General features: G+C 40.5%; 2 protein-coding genes across 2 annotated transcripts in view; one reads left to right on the top strand and one right to left on the bottom strand.

Moving 5' to 3' along the window:
• CUNH8orf88 (chromosome unknown C8orf88 homolog) overlaps positions 1–20,158 on the top strand; it is a 114,482-nt gene extending 94,324 nt beyond the window's left edge. The window contains exon 8 of the mRNA XM_077493002.1: positions 19,774–20,158. Coding sequence (XP_077349128.1) covers positions 19,774–19,833 — 60 coding nt within the window. The 3' untranslated portion in view covers positions 19,834–20,158. The remainder of the gene's footprint in view (positions 1–19,773) is intronic.
• A 2,605-nt stretch (positions 20,159–22,763) lies between these two features.
• NECAB1 (N-terminal EF-hand calcium binding protein 1) overlaps positions 22,764–25,284 on the bottom strand; it is a 301,490-nt gene continuing 298,969 nt past the window's right edge. The window contains exon 13 of the mRNA XM_077493000.1: positions 22,764–24,223. Within this exon, the coding sequence (XP_077349126.1) occupies positions 24,195–24,223 (29 nt within the window). The 3' untranslated portion in view covers positions 22,764–24,194. The remainder of the gene's footprint in view (positions 24,224–25,284) is intronic.

Raw genomic sequence — 25,284 nt, 5'->3', positions numbered from 1 at the left:
CCCGAAGACGGAAGACCCCTGGAGCTGTGCAATAAATTATTTTATCTTGTATGTTGTGTTTTTTTTGTACTTTATTTTACAGGTGAATGGGTAGGGGTACATTGTACCCCATACTCATTCATATAGGGTGGGGATCCGGGGGCCCCCTTATTAAATTTAAGTGTTTCCAAGAGTTCTGGTAGGAGTACATCCCCATAGTGCTTATAGATCTCTATTGGTAACCCATCTGGACCTGGCGATTTATAATTAGGCATTTCCATTACTGCGTTTTTCAGTTCTTCCAATGTAAGTGGTGCATCAAGGCTTGCCTTATCCTCTTCTGCTAGGGCTGGGATTGCCATTTGATGCAGGAAATCAGTTGTTATTCTACCTCGACCCCTTGTAGCCGATTTATATAAGCTTTCATAATAGTCAGCAAGTACATTCATGATCTCTAGCGGGCTAGATACCAGGTCCCCATTTGGTGCTTTTATTACCTGGATCGAGTCAGAGGAATTATTTGATTGAATCAGACGTGAGAGGGTACGTCCCACCCTCTCGCCTTCACCAAAATAGTGTTGGCGTTGAAATATTCGTCTGTTCTCAGCCCTTTTCATGAGCATCATTTTATGCTTCCGCTGACTATCCAGCCATTCCTTCTGTCGTTCGGGGGTCGGATCATCTATATATGCTTTTTCGGTGTGGGCGACTACCTTTTCTATTTCCCTATCCTGTTCACAAGATTCTCTCTTAATTTTTGCTACTTGCTGAATTAATGCCCCTCTAAGATAGGCCTTCAGAGAATCCCAGACCACTCCAGGTGTTGCTGAGCCCCCATTGAATTGGAGGAACTCACTGATCCCATCTATCAAGACACTTGGGCTACCAATCAACTCCAACCAACTGGGGTTTATCTTCCACTCCCCACGAGTAGCACCATCACCTACCCTTATCGATATGGTCAGAGGAGAGTGGTCTGAAATCCCCCTTGTCCCATATTCGATATCCTGCACCAACCCTGATGCCTCTCTATTCCCCAGGACCATATCTATCCTCGAGAGAGTGTTATACGTACTTGAAAGACAGGAATACTGTCTTTCCTGTGGATGTTGCATACGCCATAAATCGCTTAATCCTGTTTCCATTAGGAATTGTTGTAGGCGGCCAACCCTTTCAGCCCCGGCCCCACCTGGTGCTGGAAATCTATCCAAATTCCTGTCTAGTGTTTCATTGAAATCCCCCAGAATTATTATTGGGGTCCCTGGTTTATCCAGGCTAAATGCAAAAAACGTATGCATCACTTCCAATTTGAAGGGGGGGGGGGGGGTATGTAAACATTTGCCAAAATATAATTCTGTTTACAAATCGAACAGTACAAAAAAATATACCTACCCTCCACATCAGTGGAGGATTCCTTACAAAGAAAGTCTGTCCCCCGCTTTACTAAAATACTCACTCCCCTCGAATAAGAGGAGTGAAAAGAATGATAGTAAGTTTGAAACTTGCGGTTTGTTAATTGAAAGGCTGTTTTAGGGGTCAAGTGTGTCTCCTGCAAGAATAGCAGGCCAGGTCCCCTCCCCTCTAGCGCAGCCAGCACCAGAACTCTTTAATTTGAATCACCCAGTCCCCTCACATTCCACGAGATGATATCAACTTTCTTTGGTTGCATAAGGAAAATCTACATCAAGCAAAACCAAAGGAACAGACAAAAAAAGAAAGGGAGAGATCCAAAAAAAGCCGAGGGAAAGGGTTGCAGCACCCCTTTAATAGTGGTGCAGCCCACCTCCCCAAGCCCCACCACATCCCCACATCTCCCGACGCCAACAGTGTGCACTAACTTTCCCACCCAACCCCCCATCGTCCCAACCCCCCCAAACTTCCCAAACCTCCCCGCCCTACCCAATTGGGTCTCCCCTAGGGGTCCCTGCTGTGGCCCTCTCATTCTCTACACACCCTATTCCCAGAGCACCGTCCCATCCTTCCACCCTCCCCCTCTACAAGCCCTGTCTTATCACTAGGTCTGTTGAGCATCAAGTTCCCTTGTACTGCCCTGTTTAGCAGTGGTCCATCATACCCCTGAAAGAGACATTGCTGTTTTTAATGTCTGTATGTTTATGTATAGTGTAAATTATTTATGTACTTTGTATGTTTTCAGTAGTCATGCTTCCTGGTGGTCTTCATTGTCTAACCACACTAGACAGAAAGCAGACCAGAACCCTATGTGCAGTGAGAAAAAAAAGTATTTGATCCCCTGATGATTTTGTAGGTTTGCCCACTGACGAAAAAATGATCAGTCTATCATTTTAATGGTAGGTTTATTTTAACAGTTTTAATTTTAATGAGTGAAATAAGCATTTGACCCCTTCGCAAAACTAGACTTAGTACTTGTTGGCAATCACAGAGGTCAGACGTTTCTTGTAGTTGGCCACCAGGTTTGCACACATCTCAGGAGCTATTTTGTCCCACTCTTCTTTGCAGATCAGTCAATAAGGTTTTGAGGCTGATGTTTGGTAACTCGGACCTTCAGCTCCTTCCACATCTTTTCTATGGATTAAGGTCTGGAGACTGGCTAAGCCACTCCAGTATCTTAATGTGCTTCTTCTTAAGCCTCCTTTGTTGCCTTGGCCATGTGTTTTGGGTCATTATCATGTTGGAATACCCATCCACAACCCATTTTCAATGTCCTGGCTGAGGGAAGGAGGTTATCACTCAAGATTTGATGGTACATGGCCCCATCCATCGTCCCTTTGATGCGGTGAAGTTGTCCTGTTCCCTAGCAGAAAAACACCTCCAAAGCATAATGTTTCCACCTTCATGTTTGATGGTTTTCATGGGGCCATAGGCAGCTTCCCCCTCTTCCAAACACGGCGAGTTGAGTTGATGCCAAAGAGCTTGATTTTAGTCTCATCTGACCACAACACTTTCACCCAGTTCTCCTCTGAATCATTCAGATGTTCATTAGTAAACTCCTAACAGGTAATTTGAAAGTTATTCTCACGCTACCATGTGATGAAATAATATGTGAATCCAGGGAGGGGGGATTGAGAGGGGAGAGGTAATAAGAGGAAAGGGAGGAAAAGGAGAGGATAAGGGTAGTAAAGGTGAAGCTGCAGCAAACACCTGTGTGGGTCAAACCACGTCCACATAATGTGTACTATAGCAGAGAATGGTTTTGCGCTGCTTAGAAGGGATAGATCTACTAAAAACCAGTAATATGCAATTTATCTTATGTAAATAAACCATAGATAAATCTACCATAAAAATGTGTAAAGCTAAAAGTGTACAAACCAACAACAATTAGAAAATTTAAGATAACTGATGGTGATAATCTTAAAGTGAATAGATCCTATAGGCAATAATCCTTATATCTATCTAGTGATATAGTCTAATTATATCATAAACAGGAATATAAGATGTGCAAGTCTCCTTCTGATATAGCGCTAGATATTGCTACATATATCTCAATGTATATCCCATATATCTGAATGTGGGAAAAAAAAAGGTAGAGTATATATATATATATATATATATATATATATATAAATCAAACAATCATTTGAAGTTATATTTAGTCCATATATATCCACCAATAGTGGCATGGAGCACTTTAATATCACTAGATAGATATAAGGATTATTGCCTATAGTATCTATTCACTTTACGATTGAAGATTATCACCATCAGTAATCTTAAATTTTTTGGTTCATATGAGGATTAGTGGCAGATATATGTATTGGTCTTGCATCCTGGAAATTCCCAAATACAAACTATAAGTATCACTGGATTACCATATCAATTGGTGGATATATATGGACTAAATGTTACTTCACATGATTGTTTGATTTATATTTATATATATATATATATATTGTAGACATGTCACTGGAGAAGTGATCGAGGGGGTGTACATCTCACCTAGGTTGCTACACAGTGTGAGATGGTAAATCCAGGATGGATCAGTTTCTCAGCAGCGATATGCTGCTGAGTTGTTATTTAATTTTGCCGGGCCTGGGTTTATATGGAATGGCAGGTAGGTTTGGTAGAGGGACCTGTCATTCCACATCCCCCGATCCAGTTCTGGGTTTGGGATCAGGTGAGCTTGGATCCTAATTAGCCTGGGAAGCTAAAGGCTCTGTAGGGTCTGCAGGTGATTGCTTCTCAGCCAGGGAATGAACAATCTGTGTGTTGAAGGAAGCTGCAAGCACAGACACTGCTGGAGCTAAAACCCACCCTGCGATATCCAGGCGAAAGACGCTGTGTTTGTAAGTGTCAGATAGGTGAGCAGAACCTGTTAGTAAGCGCCCAGCCGGGCTAGGACTTTTATTTTTGTTGTACTTAGAAAGCACGGTGTTGCTGTATATTTTGTTTGCTGGACTGTTTGTACCACGAATAAACGCCAAGATCTGCTTTATCAAATCCCAAGTCTGCTGTGAACTGTGTCCAAACACACCCTACCCCGGGAAGATCCCTTACAATATATATACAGTGGTGTGAAAAAGTGTTTGCCCCCTTCCTCATTTCCTGTTCCTTTGCATGTTTGTCACACTTAAGTGTTTCGGAACATCAAACCAATTTAAACAATAGTCAAGGACAACACAAGTAAACACAAAATGCAATTTGTAAATGAAGGTGTTTATTATTAAAGGTGAAAAAAAATCCAAACCATCATGGCCATGTGTGAAAAAGTGATTGCCCCCTAAACCTAATAACTGGTTGGGCCACCCTTAGCAGCAACAACTGCAACCAAGCGTTTGCGATAACGTGCAATGAGGCTTTTACAGCGTCCTGGAGGAATTTTGGCCCACTCATCTTTGCAGAATTGTCCTAATTCAGTTACATTAGAGGGTTTTCGAGCATGAACGGCCTTTTTAAGGTCATACCACAACATCTCAATAGGATTCAGGTCAGGACTTTGGCTAGGCCACTCCAAAGTCTTCATTTTGTTTTTCTTCAGCCATTCGGTGGTGGACTTGCTGGTGTGTTTAGGATCATTGTCCTGCTGCAGAACCCAAGTTCGTTTCAGCTTGAGTACACGAACAGATGGTCGGACATTCTCCTTCAGGATCTCTTGGTAGACAGCAGAATTCATAGTTCCCTTTATCACGGCAAGTCTTCCAGGTCCTGAAGCAGCAAAACAGCCCCAGACCATCACACTACCACCACCATATTTTACTGTTGGTATAATGTTCTTTTTATGAAACGCAGTGTTCCTTCTACGCCAGATATACTTGGACACTCACCTTCCAAAGAGTTCCACTTTTGTCTCATCGGTCCACAGAATGTTGTCCCAAAAGTCTTGGGGATCATCAAGATGTGTTGTGGAGAAATTGAGACGAGCTTTGATGTTCTTTTTGCTCAGCAGTGGTTTTCTCCTTGGAACTCTGCCATGCAGGCCATTTTTGCCCAGTCTTTTCCTGATAGTGGAGGCATGAACGCTGACCTTAACTGAGGCAAGTGAGGCCTGCAGTTCCTTGGACGTTGTTGTGTGGTCTTTTGTGACCTCTTGGATGAGTCGTCGCTGCGCTCTTGGGGTAATTTTGGGCGGCCGGCCACTCCTGGGAAGGTTTACCACTGTTCCATGTCTTCGCCATTTGTGGATAATGGCTCTCACTGTGGTTCGCTGGATTCCCAAAGCTTTGGAAATGGCTTTATAACCCTTTCCAGACTGATAGATCTCAATTACTTTCTTTCTCAATTGTTCCTGAATTTCTTTGGGTCTCGGCATGATGTGTAGCTTTTAAGGATCTTCTGGTGGACCTTACTGTGTCAAGCAGCTCCTATTTAAGTGATGCCTTGATTGTGAACAGGTGTGGCAATAATCAGGCCTGGATGTGGCTATAGAAATTGAACTCAGGTGTGGACAACCACAGTTATAGTATGTTTTAACAAGGGGGCAATCACTTTTTCACACAGGGCCATAATGGTTTGGATTTTTTTTCACCTTTAATAATAAACACCTTCATTTACAAATTGCATTTTGTGTTTACTTGTGTTGTCCTTGACTATTGTTTAAATTGGTTTGATGTTCCGAAACACTTAAGTGTGACAAACATGCAAAGGAACAGGAAATGAGGAAGGGGGCAAACACTTTTTCACACCACTGTATACTCTACTCTACTTTTTTTTTTTTTTTTCTTTTCCACATTCAGATATATGAGATATACATTGAGATATATGTAGCAATATCTAGCACTGTATCAGAAGGAGACTTGCACATCTTATATTCCTGTTTATGATATTATTACATCGGCTTTGTTTTGCACGGAGCACTTTAATATCACCAGATAAGGATTATTGCCTATAGGATCTATTCACTTTAAGATTGAAGATTATCACCATCAGTTATCTTAAATTTTCTAATTGTTGTTGGTTTGTACACTTTTGGCTTTACACATTTTTTTGGTAGATTTATTTATGGCTTATTTACATTAGATAAATTGCATATTACTGGTTTTTAGTAGATCTATCCCCTCTAAGCAGCGCAACACCATTCTCTGCTATAGTAAACTCCTAACAGGCATGTACATGTGCTTTCTTGAGCAGGGGTACCGTGTGAGAGCTGCAGGATTTCACTCCTTCATGGCGTAGTGTGTTACCAATTGCTTTCTTGGGGACTATGGTCCCAGCTGCTTTGAGATCATTGACAAGATTCTCCCGTGTAGTTTTGGGCTGATTCCTCACCATTCTTATGATCATTAAAACTCCACGAGGTGAGATGCTGCATGGAGCCCCAGACCAAGGGAGATTGACAGTTATTTTGTGTTTCTTCCATTTGTGAATAATCACACCAATTGTCACCCTCTCATCAAGCTGTTTGGCGAAGGTCTTGTAGCCCATTGCAGCCTTGTAGGTCTACGATCTTGTCCCTGACATCCTTGGACAGCTCTATGGTCTTGGCCATGGTGGACAGATTGGAATCTGATTGATTGCTTCTGTGGACAAGTGTCTTTTATGCAAGTAACAAACTAAGATTAGGAGCACTCCCTTAAGAGAGTGCTCCTAATCTCAGCTCGGTACTTGTATAGAAGGCACCTGGAAGTCAGATTTTTTTTCTGATTGATAGGGGATCAAATACTTATTTCACTCATTAAAATGCAAATCAATTTATAACTTTTTTGAAATGCGTTTTTCTGGATATTTTTATTATTCTGTCTCTCACTATTAAAATAAATTTACCATTAAAATTATAGGCCAATAATTTCTTTGTCAATTGGCAAACGTTCAAAATCAGCAGCGGGTCAAATACTTTTTTCCCTCACTGTAGGCCTGGAGAAATAATCACATAGGCCTCAGCCTGGGCATGGGGACAACCGTTGGCACTTTTACTTTTGATTATATTTTGCACTTATACCAATCAGTCATAATGTTTATGACCACCCACCATAACCCATCGAGGCAGGAATTCCACTAGACGTCTGAAGGTATACTGTGGTATTTGGCACCATGCTGTCAGTATCAAACAATGATATCTTCCTTCCATTGCTTTGTGGTCCAGTTATGATGCTCATGTGCCCATTGTAGGCACTCTAGGCTGTGGACACAGGTCAACATGGGCACCCTGACGGGGCAGTAGTTACACAGCCCCATACACAACAAACTGCGATGCACTGTGTTCCGAGACCCCTCTAGCAGAACCAACATTAAAGTTGTCAGTAAGATAAGCTACTGTAGCTCTTCCATTGGATTGGACTACACGGGCCAACCTTCACTCCCCATGTGTGTCAATGAGCCTCCAAGGACCCTGTCACTGGTTCGCCAGTTTTCTTTCTTTGGACCACTTTTGGTAGGTCCTGACCACTGCACACTGGGAACATCCCACCAGAGCTGCAGTTTTGGAGATGCTCTGACCCATTCGTCTAGCCCAGTGTTTCTCAACTCCAGTCCTCAAGGCGCCCTAACAGGCCATTTTATTATGCTTTCCATTTTTTTGCACAGGTGATTTGATCAGTTTCACTGCCTTAGTAATTACCACAGCTGTTTCATCTGAGGGACATCCTGAAACATGGCCTGTCGGGTAGCCTTGAGGACTGGAGTTGAGAAACACTGATATAGCCATTAAAATTTGTCCCTTGTCAAAGTCGCTCAAATCCTTGCGCTTGCCCATTTTTATTATTTCAGCACATCAGCTTCAGGGACAACATGTTTACCTTCTGCCTAATATATCCTAACCATTTTCCATCGCCATTGTAGCAAAATAATCAATGTTATTCACTTTACTTGTCAGTGGTCATAATGTTTGGGCTGATCAGTGTTTATTCACTGTTTTGTGTCTTTTTTGCATACTGTTTTACATTTTTGTAATTTATATTTGTGTGTTTGATGTAAGTAAAATTACTAGGTAAATTGTGTTTCTTTAAAAGGAATTGCACACTCATTGTTTTCACTGTTTAAGAAGGTCCCCAGTTAATATTAAAGTTGCAGTGTGAGTAACTATAGATGTGTGTATGCTTCTTGTTGCATTTTGTCATGAGAATTTAGTTTGATTAAAAGAGACCTCTAGTGAGGAGGTATGGAGGCTGCCATTGCTGATCTTGCCTTCTAAAATGCTATAAAGCAACAAAACAAATGAAAAAATTGTATTAAACAAATAGTATAGTAGGATTAGATTACAAAAGTGGGAATATAGTTCAAGCTCAGTGTATGGGCATTACACGAGCACTAGCCCCTGTCCCTTTTTAAAGTGGCCGTTAAGCCTGAAGGTAAAGAACTTTCAGTATGCAGCCCCCCTAATACTTACTCAGGCCCAATCTTGATCCAGCAATGTACACAAGAGCTGCTGCTGTCCCAGTTCTCTACCTCCTCTTTGGCTCCCACTGTTATCAATCACAACCAGTGAGTGGGGGCTGGCCGATTCGTGTGGGTCTTATGACCCACACAAATCGGGCTCTGGAGCAAGTACGCACAAGTGCCCCCATGGCAAGAGACTTGCTATGGGGGCAGTCAACATAGCGGAAGAGCCAAGAGCGCCAGAGACCTGAGAAAAGGAGGATCAAAGCTACTCTGCAAAACCATTGCACAGTGCAGGTAAGTATGACATGTTTATTGTTTTTAAAAAAAATGTAAGCCTTTAATAGCACTTTAGGGGTCATTTCACACAAGCTTTCCAATCCGGTCCGTCTGTCTGTTTTTCTGATTGGAAGCTCCATGCAGTCCTATGGAGAGTTGGATGTAAACAGGCTTGTGTCTACCTCCAAGGCCATCCAGGTCTAGAAAGAAAACTGAAAAGGACCAAAAGTGATGGAGTTAGCCTGATATAAGCTAAAAATGGAGTCCGATTACACCCAGTCACCCATAGAGCTGTCATGGGTGTAAACAGAACGGGCACAGATGTAAAAAAACTGACACCCGTCCCTTTGGCTCCGGATCAATGGGATCTGCTCAAGGATCCCGTACTGAGTGGAGCAGACTCTGCTCTGTGTGAAATGAGCCTTATTGTAACTGATCCCATATATTGAACGTGTATTTATAGTCTTTCCTAAGTGTGCACTCCCCTCTCTTCTCTTTGTGCCTGTCAATCAGACCTCATAAGGAATTTGTCTCTTAGCAAGCAGAGAGGTCGAACATTGGTAGGGGTTCAAGCTCAACCATGCTAGCTCATCAACCAAGGCACAGATCAGAATAGGACAAAGTGCTCCATGCACATGTAGTACAACTTCTGTGAATGGAACAGCTGGGTGAGAATAGGTGTGCTCTGTTTATGAGAGCCTATGACAGCCCCTTAATTCATTTAACCCTCACCACACCTGAAGATTGCAGGTTAACAGGATTTTACCTAAAAGAAGAGGCATCAGCACAAGGGACATATCCTGTTGACTAATTATGCAAAGAAAGCCGCGCTTATGGAATAGGCCACAATCGAACAGTGATATATATGAATATTTATGTACCCCCAGATCCTTTTTCTCTTAATAGTTAATTTCGCAAAATATAAAAATGTACCGTATATACTCGAGTATAAGCCGAGATTTTCAGCCTCTTTTTTGAGGCTGAAAGTGCCCCCCTCGGCTTATACTCGAGTCATCGCTGTCTGCCCGCTCGATCAGCGTGTCGAGCAGACAGACAGCGGCCATTCTGATTCAAAAGCCGTGCCTCCGGCTCCGCCTTCGCCTGTGATAGGCGGAACACTGAATTTCCCAGCAGCCTGTGTTCCGCCTATCACGGGCATCTTCTCATCCTCGTACTACGGACGAGGATGATACGACGTCCGTGATAGGCGGAACACAGGCTGCTGGGAAATTCAGTGTTCCGCCTATCACAGGCGAAGGAGGAGGCGCGGCTTTTGAATTTTACAATGGCCGCCGACGAAGAGGGCACGGGACGGAGGCAAGGCAAGGCACGGGACAGGACGGGACGGGACGGGAGGGGACGGGACGGGACGAAGGCAAGGCACGACACGGGACGGAGGCTCGGGACAAAGGCTCGGGACACAGGTAGGCTGGACACACACACACACACACACACACACACGGATGGAGACACACACACACGGATGGATGGATGGATGGAGACACACACACACACAGGGATGGATGGATACACACACACACAGGGATGGATGGATGGATGGATGGAGACACACACACACAGGGATGGATGGATGGATGGATGGATGGAGACACACACACACAGGGATGGATGGATGGAGACACACACACACAGGGATGGATGGATGGATGGACACACACACACACAGGGATGGATGGACGGACACACAGGGATGGACGGACACACAGGGATGGACGGACACACACACAGGGATGGACAGGCATGTCTCACCCTCGGCTTATACACGAGTCAATAAGTTTGCCAGTTTTTTTGGGGGTAAATTGGGGGCCTCGGCTTATATTCGGGTCGGCCTATACTCGAGTATATACGGTAATTGTTTTTATGAGGTTGCTGCCTCCCTGAAAACCACAGGCTGCATTAAACAACCTGGGTTTGAAATTGAATGATTGTTGTGGGCTGCTGGCGCTACCTCAGGCTGGTGTTAAATCCGAACCTGCCTTAACCATTTATTATCCCTAAAGCCTATATATATATTGCACCCGTGTTTAATATTGTATTCCTATTATTGTGATTATACCAAAAAAGTTTTTTTTCCTTTATATCCTTAATCCAACCAAATGTGACTATACACCACTTATGTTAATTACCATATATGAATTCACTGGGTTCATCACTTATTTCAAAAGAGCTGAAAACAAAAACCATAACCAAAACACAAAAAATCAAAAAGAACCGAATAATATTCAAACTATTCTGTGATGGTGAAAAAAATCCCCATGTATGGGAAGTATAACACCTATACCTCCACTGCACGTGCACAATCCTTGTGCTAATTATTATTTATTATACTGTAGAGGCCCCCAAGCCTTAATAACTAGATTTGTGTGTACCACCAAAAAAACCTAAAAAATGCAACCTTATTCAAAACCAGAAAAATTATAAACAAAAAACAGAAAATGTGTAAAAATAAACGTGAATAGAAACATGTGAAAAATCATATATATAGTCCAAAGATAGTCTTTCTTCAGGTATTCCCAGAAGTACAATTATTTTGCTTCAAGTGACAGAAAGGTGATTTTTGTGATTATGCCTGCTTATTGGTGACTTCCGTGCTTTTCCCCCTCAAGGGTCCCCACTCACCGAATCCACGCACCCCCTAGGGGGTTACACGCCTGTAATCTGTGTTCCACTTTATTGAGGATCCCACTGCTTGGCTCTGTCTTCAACAGGTCCTCTCCAGGATTTTTAAAGGAGATGGGAGAAAAACTCTTTTGTCCGCCAGTAGTTCCTCAAAATGAAAAAAATCCACTCATGGTGTAGTATTTTGGTTTACTAAATACTTAAGTTGGGGGGAAGGGGAGCAAGCTACAAAAATCTTAAAAAAAGGGTTTTCTTTATAAATATGTATATATGGTGGGAGACTGGTAGCCACTTAAAAAATGCTTTATTGCAAAAAAAAATATTAAAAAACTTTTCCATATGCCACAAAAGTTTCTGCACAACACTTTGTACAAAAAAATCTTTTTAGATTTTCCACAACATTGCAATCTATAACAGTTGCACTGCAAAAAAATTTTTTTTATATATGTATAGCAGTCATACACTTCAGAAAATATAAAAAATCAAAAAAAATTAGTAATAATAAAAATAAAAATATATAAAAAATTGTATAAGAAAGCAACAATACAGTCCTTCTTTATATACTTATGTATAGCAGCGCTGTGCTCAGTCATATGAGGCCTATACCCCTAAGTATACACCCTCCTTCTATGGTGGGGAGCTCTGATCTCTCTTTAGGGGGTACCGTTTTCCAGGCTCTATAAGGCTACTCATATGCTGAATAAAGATTATAAAAAATTAATATTGTTTAGCTTTAAATGTTGGGCATCTTTGCACAGACATAGGCAGCAAAATGCAAAGACCACAATGCAAAAACAGCACTCCGGTTTGCGGAATCCCTCTGAGCGAGCGGCGTGCGCTCCAGCTGCGCTCCAACGGGTCAGGCGCACCGGAAGTGACGTGGTGTGCGCATCGCCGCTGAGGACGTCTATGACGAAACGCGTACAGCGTCATTACGCACACCACGTCACTTCCGGTGCGCCTGACCCGTTGGAGCGCAGCTGGAGCGCACGCCGCTTGCTCAGAGGGATTCCGCAAACCGGAGTGCTGTTTTTGCATTGTGGTCTTTGCATTTTGCTGCCTATGTCTGTGCAAAGATGCCCAACATTTAAAGCTAAACAATATTAATTTTTTATAATCTTTATTCAGCATATGAGTAGCCCTATAGAGCCTGGAAAACGGTACCCCCTAAAGAGAGATCAGAGCTCCCCACCATAGAAGGAGGGTGTATACTTAGGGGTATAGGCCTCATATGACTGAGCACAGCGCTGCTATACATAAGTATATAAAGAAGGACTGTATTGTTGCTTTCTTATACAATTTTTTATATATTTTTATTTTTATTATTACTAATTTTTTTTGATTTTTTATATTTTCTGAAGTGTATGACTGCTATACATATATAAAAAAAATTTTTTTGCAGTGCAACTGTTATAGATTGCAATGTTGTGGAAAATCTAAAAAGATTTTTTTGTACAAAGTGTTGTGCAGAAACTTTTGTGGCATATGGAAAAGTTTTTTAATAATTTTTTTTGCAATAAAGCATTTTTTAAGTGGCTACCAGTCTCCCACCATATATACATATTTATAAAGAAAACCCTTTTTTTAAGATTTTTGTAGCTTGCTCCCCTTCCCCCCAACTTAAGTATTTAGTAAACCAAAATACTACACCATGAGTGGATTTTTTTCATTTTGAGGAACTACTGGCGGACAAAAGAGTTTTTCTCCCATCTCCTTTAAAAATCCTGGAGAGGACCTGTTGAAGACAGAGCCAAGCAGTGGGATCCTCAATAAAGTGGAACACAGATTACAGGCGTGTAACCCCCTAGGGGGTGCGTGGATTCGGTGAGTGGGGACCCTTGAGGGGGAAAAGCACGGAAGTCACCAATAAGAAGGCATAATCACAAAAATCACCTTTCTGTCACTTGAAGCAAAATAATTGTACTTCTGGGAATACCTGAAGAAAGACTATCTTTGGACTATATATATGATTTTTTACATGTTTCTATTTACGTTTATTTTTACACATTTTCTGTTTTTTGTTTATAATTTTTCTGGTTTTGAATAAGGTTGCATTTTTTAGGTTTTTTTGGTGGTACACACAAATCTAGTTATTAAGGCTTGGGGGCCTCTACAGTATAATAAATAATAATTAGCACAAGGATTGTGCACGTGCAGTGGAGGTATAGGTGTTATACTTCCCATACATGGGGATTTTTTTCACCATCACAGAATAGTTTGAATATTATTCGGTTCTTTTTGATTTTTTGTGTTTTGGTTATGGTTTTTGTTTTCAGCTCTTTTGAAATAAGTGATGAACCCAGTGAATTCATATATGGTAATTAACATAAGTGGTGTATAGTCACATTTGGTTGGATTAAGGATATAAAGGAAGAAAACCTTTTTTGGTATAATCACAATAATAGGAATACAATATTAAACACGGGTGCAATATATATATAGGCTTTAGGGATAATAAATGGTTAAGGCAGGTTCGGATTTAACACCAGCCTGAGGTAGCGCCAGCAGCCCACAACAATCATTCAATATCCTGCTGACTGTAAGTAATATTCCTTGTGCTGATTTTTTTTTCTTTCTTTTAACTATCCATTTTAAAATAGACTTGTCTTATACAGTGGAGAACCTCCCCCTCCCCCAATAATTACATTTTTAAGATTTTATTAAAGTTAGAGATTAGCACACTTGTAGAACAACACGAATAAGAGTCAATGAGGAGTAAGCATTTTTATTAAGGTGTTGCACAAGAAAATAACACGTTTCTCTAAATACCATGGTCAGCATTGTTCATATCAAATATCACTTCTATGAAAAGCTGAACTACGTACATTTGGCAAGATACTAACTATGCAGACAATCCGTAGAAGGACATACTGCAGGTCTTATTAAAGATAAGGGTATTCTTCCCTTTCAATTTCGTACATTCTAAATGAGCTAAAAAAACGAATTTGCTGTCAAGGTTGACCCATTTTATTCCCACTGAGTTTCAGAATTCTTGTAATGTGATGGCGATGGATAGTTCTGTTTCTTCATTTATGTTCAAGGAGCTAGATACGTTGAGATTGTCTTATAGATATAATACTTTTAAGTATGTATATCTAAATTTCTTTATTCCCTTTTCCAATGGACAAGCTCTGGACTATAGATTTGTAATGAATGGTGTGCTGCACAGGAGGAACCCAAGCATGTCCCGTATCTGTGTTTGGTGATCAGCTAACACAGCTGCTGCTTTGCCTGAAGATACTACCACTTCCTGTGTCACTCAGCCTATCAGGAGCAGCCAGGGTACCAAACTTATGGGGAACCCAATGTGCACACATATCAAAAGCAGTAAGTTATTGATGCTTGTCCAGTGCTTTTGCCCAGATTGGACCAATGGCATGCTAGAAAGAAAGAGGTGCAGTAAGTGAATAATAGGGAGCAGTGGGCAATGTTGGAGCCCAGAACTAGTTCCAAAATAAATTAGATTATTATCTGAAAAGATGGACAGGACTTCAATGGGCAGAAATTAAATCCGCTAAAATAAGTATCTAGCCACTTCAATACAGAGCACTTTCCCCCCCTTCTTTCCCAGGCCAATTTTCTGCTTTCAGCTCTCTAACATTTTAAATGTGCAGTCATGCAACACTGTACCCAAATTCAATTTTGATCATTTTTTTCACACAAATAGAGCTTTCTTTTGGTGGTATTTTATCACATCTGCGGTTTTTATTTTTTGCGCTATAAACAAAAAAAGGCTGTCAATTTTGAAAAAAAATATATATTTTTTACTTTTTGCTATAATAAATATCCAAAATTAAAAGAAAAAAAAAAAAAAAGATTTCCTCCATTTAGGCTTATATGTATTCTACATAGTTTTGGTAAAAAAAAAAAATCACAAGTGTATATTGATTGGTTTGCACAAAAGTTATAGCGCCTACAAAATAGGTTATTGATTTATGGCATTTTTATTATTTTTTAATGTTTTTACTAGTAAGGTGATCTGCAATTTTTATCGTGACTGTGACATTATAGTGGAGCTATCCACCGCTACTAGGCTACCTGTCAGCCCTCTCTAGCCAGCATACCTTCAAGAGCATAAGGTAGCAAGGGAAGGTGGAGAGAAGGTTGATAAAAAGATCTGAGTGTGCACGCTAGATTGAACTGTGAATCAGTGAGCCAGTGGGAGTTCATGAGCCTGTAAAGATGACTCATAGAGGCAAGAAGGATATGGGGATGGGGGTGTTGATCATGTTTCTAACAAGTGTTCCTCACAGAACAGTGCAGATAAGAAACACCAGAATAAGTCTCAAGAAAAGCAACAAGACATAATTGCTTGGCTTGAAAAATTTGCTCATACCTCTGTTAAGACTAAGGACAAAGCTCAAGCTATAATACCTAATCCAACGCAGGGTCTGCATGGACCAGCTATGGAGGAAAATGCTGTTGGACCAGTTATAGTGGAAGATGAGGCAGCCATGTGGAATCATCCAGATGACACTATGAGCAATGCTGCCTCAGAAAGTGACTTGCATGAAATCTCAGCTAAATCCTTTAATACACTAAACACTTTAACCACTTAAGGACCAGGCCTCTTTTTCGGACTTGGTGTTTCCATGTTTAAAACAGTTTTTTTTGCTAGAAAATTACTTAGAACCCCCAAACATTTTATATAGTTTTTTTTCTAACACCCTAGAGAATAAAATGGCGGTCATTGAAATACTTTTTTTCACACCGTATTTGCGCAGCGGTCTTAGAAGCGCACTTTTTTTGGAAAAAAATCACTTTTTTGAATAAAAAAATAAGACAACAGTAAAATTAGCCCAATTTTTTTTTATACTGTGAAAGATAATGGTATGCCAAGTAAATTGATACCCAACATGTCACGCTTCAAAATTGCGCCCGCTCGTGGAATGGCGTCAAACTTTTAGCCTCAAAAATCTCCATAAGCGACATTTAAAAAATTCTACAGGTTGCATTTTTTGCGTTACAGAGGAGGTCTAGGGCTAGAATTATTGCTCTCGCTCTACCGATCGCGACGATACCTCACATATGTGGTTTGACCACCGTTTTCATATGTGGGCGCTACTCACGTATGCGCTCGCTTCTGTGCGCAAGCTCGTCGTAACGGGGTGTTTTTAAAAAAAAAATTTTTTTTTCTTATTTATTTTAATTTATTTTATTTATTTTTACACTTTTTTAAAAAAATAAATAAAATGGATCACTTTTATTCCTATTACAAGGAATGTAAACATCCCTTGTAATAGAAAAAAGCATGACAGGTCCTCTTAAATATGAGATCTGGGGTCAAAAGGTCCTCAGATCTCATATTTGGGCTAAAATGCAAAAAAAAAAAAAAAAAAAAAAAAAAAAAGAAAATCTGACATTTAAGAAAAAAATATACCTTTAAGAGGTATGGGCGGAAGTGACGTTTTGACGTCGCTTCCGCCCTCCTATGGTATAGAGACGAGTGGGGGCCATCTTAGCCTCACTTGTCTCTATGCCCAGCAGACGGAAGGACCCGATCGCCTCCGCCGCTACCGACGGCTCCGGTAAGCGGCGGGAGGGGGGGTGGCACCTCTCCCGCCGCCGATAGCGGTGATCTCGCGGCGAATCCGCCGCGGAGACCACCATTATCGTACAGCCGACCGCCGCCTGAAGAGATGGATATCTCGGTTGTGGCAGCAGCTGCTGCTGTTACCGAGATATCCCTCTTCAAAAATATGACGTACATCGTCGTGCGGCGGTCGGCAAGTGGTTAAATAGTCCAACTACAGAGAATGTAATAACGCTAACAGATATAATGAAGGCTATCAACATATGCAATAGCTCTGTGAACTCTCTATCCCGCAATCTAGAGATAATGAAGGAAGATTTAAGTCTGATTAGACAAGATATGCACATGTTTAAAGCGGTTGTATACCCGCACAAATGTATTTTTATTTTTTTAAACCTGTAAGGCAAAAGGCATAATGATAACAATAATTAAGGGCGCTCTGCAAAAAATATTAATCTAAACCACTAATTTGCAAAAAAAATTCTAAACCACTAAATTAAAATGGCTGTGAAAAAAATGTGATCATCACCAAAGTGAAAATATGCGCATATATAATAACAATGATTATACTGGACAGGTTATGGTTAGGTCAGGCACCTAACCATGTAAGGGGCCTTTTGGCTGTCTGTTTTTTACTTATTTTTTTATTAAAGTCAGTATTATGCTATGGATTTTTTGTATTTTTTCACATTTGCCGCTTGAGTCTGTGAAGAGAGACACACCATCTACCATCATCTGCATTGGTATCCATATGAGCAGGCATTATCCTGTACAAGCGTTGTTTGACTTACTTTTTAATTAAAGTGGTCAAACGGATCTGGTAAGCAGTTTGGACTTGTATCTTCACTACTGGTGTAGTTCTACGTGCATGGTGGAGGGAGTCGCAAGTCTTTTTTCCGACTTGTTGCTAATCGTTGCTATATCACAATTACTATTTGTTTTCCACTTTCCGGATCGGCAGAATTCAACAGAATTCATTCTTTGTAGAGACACGTTATTGGGACTTTACATTGTTAATTATTATTATTATGTATGGTGGTTCACTGATGTCCACTATTTCTCCAGTATAATCATTGTTATTATATATGCTCATATTTTCACTTTGGTGATGATCACATTGTTTTAAGCATTTTTTTTACAGCCATTTTAATTTAGTGGTTTAGAATTTTCTTTGCAAATTAGTGGTTTAGTTTAATATTTTTTGCAGAGCGCCCTTAATTATTGTTATCACTCTACAGGTGTTTGTTTCACTTTTCTAGGGAGCTGCTCTTTGTGCATATTTCTTATTTGTTTTTGTTCACATGGCACGGAATTTGAGCAGTTGAATCGCAACTGCCTTGTTCACAAAAGGCATAATGACCTAGTATGCACTGCATACTAGCTCATTATGAAATACTTACCTTAGTATGAGGCGTCGGCAGCTGTTCCCGGTCCACGCCGAGGGAGCTGGCATTTCCCCTCGGCGTGTCTTCCGTGTTCACGGCTCCGATGCTGTGAGTGGCCGGAGCCGTGATGTCGTCACGCATGTAGTAGACTTCTTTCCTACAGAGTGCATGCGCCGCTGATGTCAGCGGCTGCATGCAAAGTGAATATCTCCTAAACTGTACAGGTTTAGGAGATATTCATTATACCTACAGGTAAGCCTTATTATAGGCTTACCTGTAGGTAAAAATACAAAAAAAGTGTATACAACCGCTTTAAAGAGAATGTCGGGGGCAAAGGAAAGAATAAGTATACTTGAAGACTCCTTACAAACAGTTATGAAATCTGATAAAAGAAAAACACAACAACTATCTTCACATGAATCTTGGTTGGAGGACTTGGAGAACCACCTTAGACAGAACAATGTTAGGATAGAGGGCCTTCCAGAATGGGTGGAGGGAAATACACCAGTGGAATTCATAGAGAAATGGCTTCTAGCCACTATGGGAGCAGGACATGTTACCTCTCTTTTTTCTGTGGAACAGGCGCATAGTGTCCCTGCTAGACCCCCGACCTTGGGAGAGATTTCAAGATCAAGAACTTTTATTCTGAAAATGTTGAATTATAAGGACAGAGACATTATATTGCAGAGAGCCAGACAATGATCAGATATTCGGGTGGATGGCTCAAAGATAAGTTTTTTCCCCAACTTCTCAGCAGCTGTACAGCGTCAGAGGGCGGGTTTTTGCGGAGATGAAGCGACGATTGAGACAGATGTAGTTGTAGTACTCTATACTATTTCCAGCCAGGTTAAGAGTAAGGGGCCAGGATAATACACTCTTTTTGGCATCCCCCGACTTAGCGACTCAGTGGTTGGATAATTATATGCGGCCAAATTAATTCCCCAAGACAGTTTGATTTTTTTTTCTTCTTTCTTGCTCCTCCTACTCTCTTGAGGGAGGGTTGTGTAGTGTTTTTTGGGTTAAGAGGAGGTCAATGAAAAAGTAAAGAAAATATTGAATAGTTACCTCATTCATCTCTACCAGCTGTATTTTGAGATATTTTATTTGTTTATTTTTATAAATGGTTTTTAAATATGATCTATTGTTCTGATACCAATCTTTTGTGAACAAAACTATATGTGCCCCGTAATAGTCCCTATGCTCACTTCCCCCCTTTGATGTCTCTGATAGGAGATAAGAGATATCAATACCCTTCATAGGAGAGGAGATGCTGCTACACAACCAAAGTAGTCAAATAGACTTGAGGAAATCGGGATTGAAGGGCATCTTTGACTCAAGGCAATACTACCTACTGTTTTCTGAAATTCAGTTATCCTAATCTGAGAGGTGTTAGTTTGATGTTGTTTGTCTTATTAGTTGTTCTTTTTTTTTTCTCTCCTGCTTTTTTCTATTTCTTTCCTTCTTATTAAATATTTGAATTTACTTTATTCTATGTATACCATAATGTGATTTACTCCTTCGGCTTTCCGAGGGGGATTCCCCCTATGTTTAAGATCGTGTTTAAGGTGTGGTTGTAGTTAGTTTGCTTTTTTTTTTCTTTTGTCATATCCTTGAATGTAATGAGCAATAATAAAAATGTTAAAAAAATATTTGATATAAAAACAGAAAAACAAAAATAAATGTAAACTTGTAAAAGCAAAACATTATAGCAAGTCCTTTTTTTAAGCGTTAGATTGGTAAGTGCAAGGCTTAACTTAAAGAAGAAGTATTGCCAAAGCTTTTTTGGCCCTGCTTCTCCTATGGATCATAAGAGTGCAGTTCATTCTGCACTCCTGTGACCCATTTCCGTGACGTCACTCAGCTGGTCTAGGCTCTGGATCGATCTCAACTTCATAGCCAGCAGCTGACTGATTCTCTCAACATGCTGCTGAGAGCCTGAGCGGGAGCCCTCCTGACTTCTGCACAGCCTGGCACTCGAGTGACCATTCTTGGCATATCTGCTGATTGTGTTAATAATAAAGCAAACCATATACTAATTTTATATGTACTTTAATACACCTCAATGGTGGTCCTGAATGAATGGCATCTGTGGGTGCACTGTTCCATCCTCATTGCAAGTTTGAGTGCCCCCAGCTTGACCACAGCCTCTACCAAATCATAGAATGTCAGCTTCAGACGGCAAATTTCCAGCTTCTGGCTGAAGTCAGAGGGGTATACCTATTGCATTGTAATAGAATAAATAAGAAATCTTCAGTCACCAGACTACTGACTAATACGTGCTTTCTTTTTATAACTTTGTTACTGGTATTCTTTAATACAATTGCTGATCAGTATAGTATTCTTTCAAATATTTATTGCACAGATCCATTAACAACATACAAACAGTTTTGCCAGTAGTAGCTGTTGTAACAGGCCTGTTTATTACTGTGCTTTATTAAGAGTAAAGTGCGTAAATAAATTAGAGATGTACCTACATCTGACATACACAGAGTATATCCTCTAGTAATGTCCCTGCTCCTAGTATCACGGCCAGTGATCAGAAGTTTGCTCAGGAGCTAGTTCTATCTACAATGAACATGTTTGTTTAAATAGTAATCCATATCATAGGAGAATAAGGGTTTGACCTTTACTGAGAGAACCATGTAGGATGTCATTGCTGGCTTCTAAAAATATTAGTTGCTGAGAGTTTTATTGATCTAGCAATTTCCATGGTTTCTGAGCCACTGAACTAGAAGAAGTGAGCAGCCCAGGTATTTTTCACCAGCTGTATGTGTTTTTTTTTTCAGGCCAACAAAAAGAAATTACTTAAATCAGAGACTGCTTGTCAGCTACCATGTTCACCAATGCCTGTCTGCAAGTTCACCTTTAGTAACATGTTACACCCATATTCAGGGTATAACATGGAACACACTACTAAAGCAGCAGCAGCCCCGCAACCCCCTAATACCCTCATTGTGACAGCGCATCCGCTGTCACATTTTGAAAACAGCAGTGCTCCACCCGCACAGCTGTCTCATTCATTCACAACTATATAAGTCCCATCTTCAACTGCAGCAGAGAAGTTGTAGTTCTCAATGAACTGCGAGGGTGCTGAGGAGCGCTCCTTGTATTTCATTGAGTCTTCCATTTCTTCAGAAACTGTCTGCCCATATGGGAGGTACAGGTAGACAGCTGTACTAAGACCCCTTTCACACCACACCGCCCATAGCGTGGGCGGTTAAACGCTGCTATTTTTAGCGGTTTTACCACCGGATTTGCAGCGCATTTACCCCCCGCTAGCGGCCGAGAAAGGGTTAAAACCGCCGGCAATGCGCCGCAATGGCTGCGTTTTGCCGGCGGTATTACAGTGCTGCCCCATTGATTTCAATGGGGAGCAGCGGTGGAGGAGCGGTAAACACACCGCTCCAAAGAAGCTGCTGGCAGGACTTTTCCCTGACGTCCTGCCAGCGCACCGCTGTAGTGTGAAAGCCCTCGGGCTTTCATTCTGCAAACAATGGTGCCGTTTTTTTAGGGCGGATTGCAGGTGCTATTTCTAACGCTAAAGCGCCTGCAAAACGCCCTGGTGTGAAAGGGGTCTTAGAGTCTTTAAGAGCCTGATATTGCACCCACAAAATGCCGATTGCAGCTGCAGTGCTTTGCAGGCTCATAAGAAAGAAAATAATAAATGCAATTTTTTTACCTGTATTTTTACTTATTATTTGTTAAGTGACCTTATCATTTAGGCCTGTTTCACAACGGGCTTCAGCTTGTATAAGAGCAGTCTAAACAGCAAGCTTTGACAAAGCATTTGCAGAGCTTTCAGCAAGCTTTGTTGAAGCTTTTAAAATACCATACAGCTTCAGTTTGTAAATATTGAACCCAGATTCTAATGGGAGTGCTGACTGCCACTTTACATAAGCTGCTAGCAGGCTTTCAACAAACTTCAAGAAGTGCTGGAAAACACTGCCAAAATTTAAAACAAAAAGTAAAATATGTGCTCACTGAAAATACACTGAACTTTTAGCACATGTAAAGCTTTGAGGTAATCAGCACGTACCTCGTGCAGCATGTACGCCACTTTGAATTAACCATCCTGTGACGCTCCAGGGATCAACCAGAGAATGATGTGGTGAATAGCCGAAAAACATGTACACTCTTCACATATTGAAACAGCTAACACTTTCAAATATTAGACAATCATTCTTGTCTATGTATGGGTATAAACTATCTATAGTCAACAGTGACAGTTATCTATTTATTAGCAATCACAGGCACAAAATAAATAAGATGTACACAGCTCCCATTGGATATGGCTACAATGATCCTGCACATTTATATTTCAACTGATTGGATGTAGTCAATAAATATTCCAAAACCCTGTTCAAATTTAATGAACAGAACATTGCAGTCTGTATGAATGCTCAGATCTTTTTCACATTTATAAACAGTTGGCCATCCACAATGGTCAGAATCAGCTGACATTTACATTTCCTTACAATATTATAACACAGCTCAGTTCATTAACCTATAACACATGTGCTAAGTGCTATAAGTGTAGTAATTTGCAGCAATGGGATTCAGCTCTGGTTTTTGGAAATAACAAAGGTCATAATAAATAATGCATGAACATAACATGAATATAAGTGCATGAATATAAAGAAAACAAAAAACAGATGATCAATAAAAAGTCCAGAGTGTCAACACCACAGTCGCGTCAGGTGGAGCCTGTGGTTGTGAGGTCATCGCGTTCTCATACCTACGAAGTGACTGTTTTGATCCCCGGGACAGATGTTTTGTACAAGCGCTGTTACTCATCATATTCTGTGTGTTATTTCTTTGAATAAAATTTATCAGGCAGTTTTACACTATTGTTTTACCTCAGATGTTTATTGAATGGGGTGTTGAGTTGTGATCGACCATGATTGTGTATGTGGAACTTTGCAAATCGATGTAACGAGACCAGTGGGATCTTATTGAAGATGTGTTCTTCCTTTTGATTAGTGGTTTATAACCACACAAGCGTGTCTGACTTTGTACTTATGGCATGAGAGTCCATTAACTTTGGTAAGCGCGCATATTTTTATCCATTGTGGTCGATTTCTGGATAATTGGGTGTATCACAAATAGCATATGGTGACCTTTGAAGTCGACATTTGGATTGTCACTGTGGTGTTGACACTTTGAACTTTTTATTGATCATCTATTTTTTTGTTTTCTTTAATTGTATGCACATTTATTCATTATATGTTAATTTAATGCGCTGCACTGTTTTTCATTTTTATCGATTTATGTCAATTATCTGCTGAATAGACCTTTGAGCGCAATTTTTTCTTCTACTTTTTGTCACAATAAATAATGATTGCTATAGCTTGATTTACTGAGCCTTGTATTTGATAAGGTGTTAAAGTACAGAGCGGCTATTGGCACATTAGTCTAACTAATAAATATTAAAGTCTCTGAACACCATACACAGCTTAAGATCGGTTAATGCCAGCTCATCATAGTGTACAACTTGTTTAGTTGACACAAATGACTGTAAGTAGGCATCATGACAAGGACAAATTATACTTCTGTCCAGTTACAGTCCGATAGATACACTAAGGAGGCCATGCTAGGTCTTCATTTATATGCTATGTCAAACAATTTTGGCATGTCTCCAGGTGAATACGAGTTCAGTTGTTATTGAGAACCCACCATGAAGCTGGAAAACAAGAAACTCGGGTTAGAATAAAAGAAGTGAATGGAATCGTAAGTTCTATAATCAATTATAAATGATCATGTTCATCATACTTTTAGCAATAAAATAATGTACAATATCACTGGACAAGTACATTTTATATTATGTTTAATGCATCCAACTGCCTCTTAGATGAGTAGACATTCATGGACAAAGACATCAATGAATGAACAGATAACTGACTGATGGACAAATCCCAATGGATAGGCAGATTGTATGGGGGTAATACTGTGATATACAAAGAATGACACATATTTATGGACAGACATATTTTGGTCTTTGGTATGACAAGCCAAAAATAATTAGTTAAATGCTGCCTGACTTTGAAGATCCGATGTCTGAAATGAGGCAAAATAATATTGTACAAGGTCGGCAAGGTTTACCTCAAGGATATGCAGGGTTTAGTTTGACATTGCTAAGACTGTAAAGAGAGCACGTTTTGATGTCATAATGTACTGATGGCATAGATAAGTGGTTGTTAACCTATGAGCTAAAGGGGCTTCAAATATGGCCCCTGACATCACCAAAGGGCCGCACATAATGTTTAATATATGTAATGCTTGAGAGGGCTGTCAGAAACTGCAGACCTATTAGAGAAGATGAGGGTCATGGAGTGTGAACATGCTGCAGAAGATAATACGAAATAGGGAACATGTTTCATGAAGCTAGTAGAGATCAATGGTATTACCCTAATCAATATTCCCACTACAAACTGCTGAGGGCCGCATTTCATATACCAAAGGACCGCAGGTTGGGCACCAGGGGCATAGATATTTTACATGGAGTTCACGTTATGCAGGGCATTGTATGTAAGGTGCTTCTTAAAGAGTAGACACCATAAGGTGCTAGGACACAACAATCTTGTGGTTTACCTTCTTTTCCACAGCACTCCCAGAGCCCCAAAAGTCTGTATTTACATAAGCAGTAGGGACCCCCCTACCCTTGCCTAGGCTGATCCACATGCCATACGGAAAAGGAGCATTGCTATGTGGAAAAGGACAGGGATATGCCTATTCATTTACACT

This window comes from Lithobates pipiens, unplaced genomic scaffold (assembly GCF_037356315.1).
Source record: "Lithobates pipiens isolate NorthernLeopardFrog02 unplaced genomic scaffold, aLitPip1_a1.2 Scaffold_19, whole genome shotgun sequence".
NCBI classification, from domain to species: domain Eukaryota; kingdom Metazoa; phylum Chordata; class Amphibia; order Anura; family Ranidae; genus Lithobates; species Lithobates pipiens.
The sequence above is the reverse complement of the archived record's forward strand: the minus strand, read 5'-3'. Positions and strand labels throughout refer to the sequence as shown.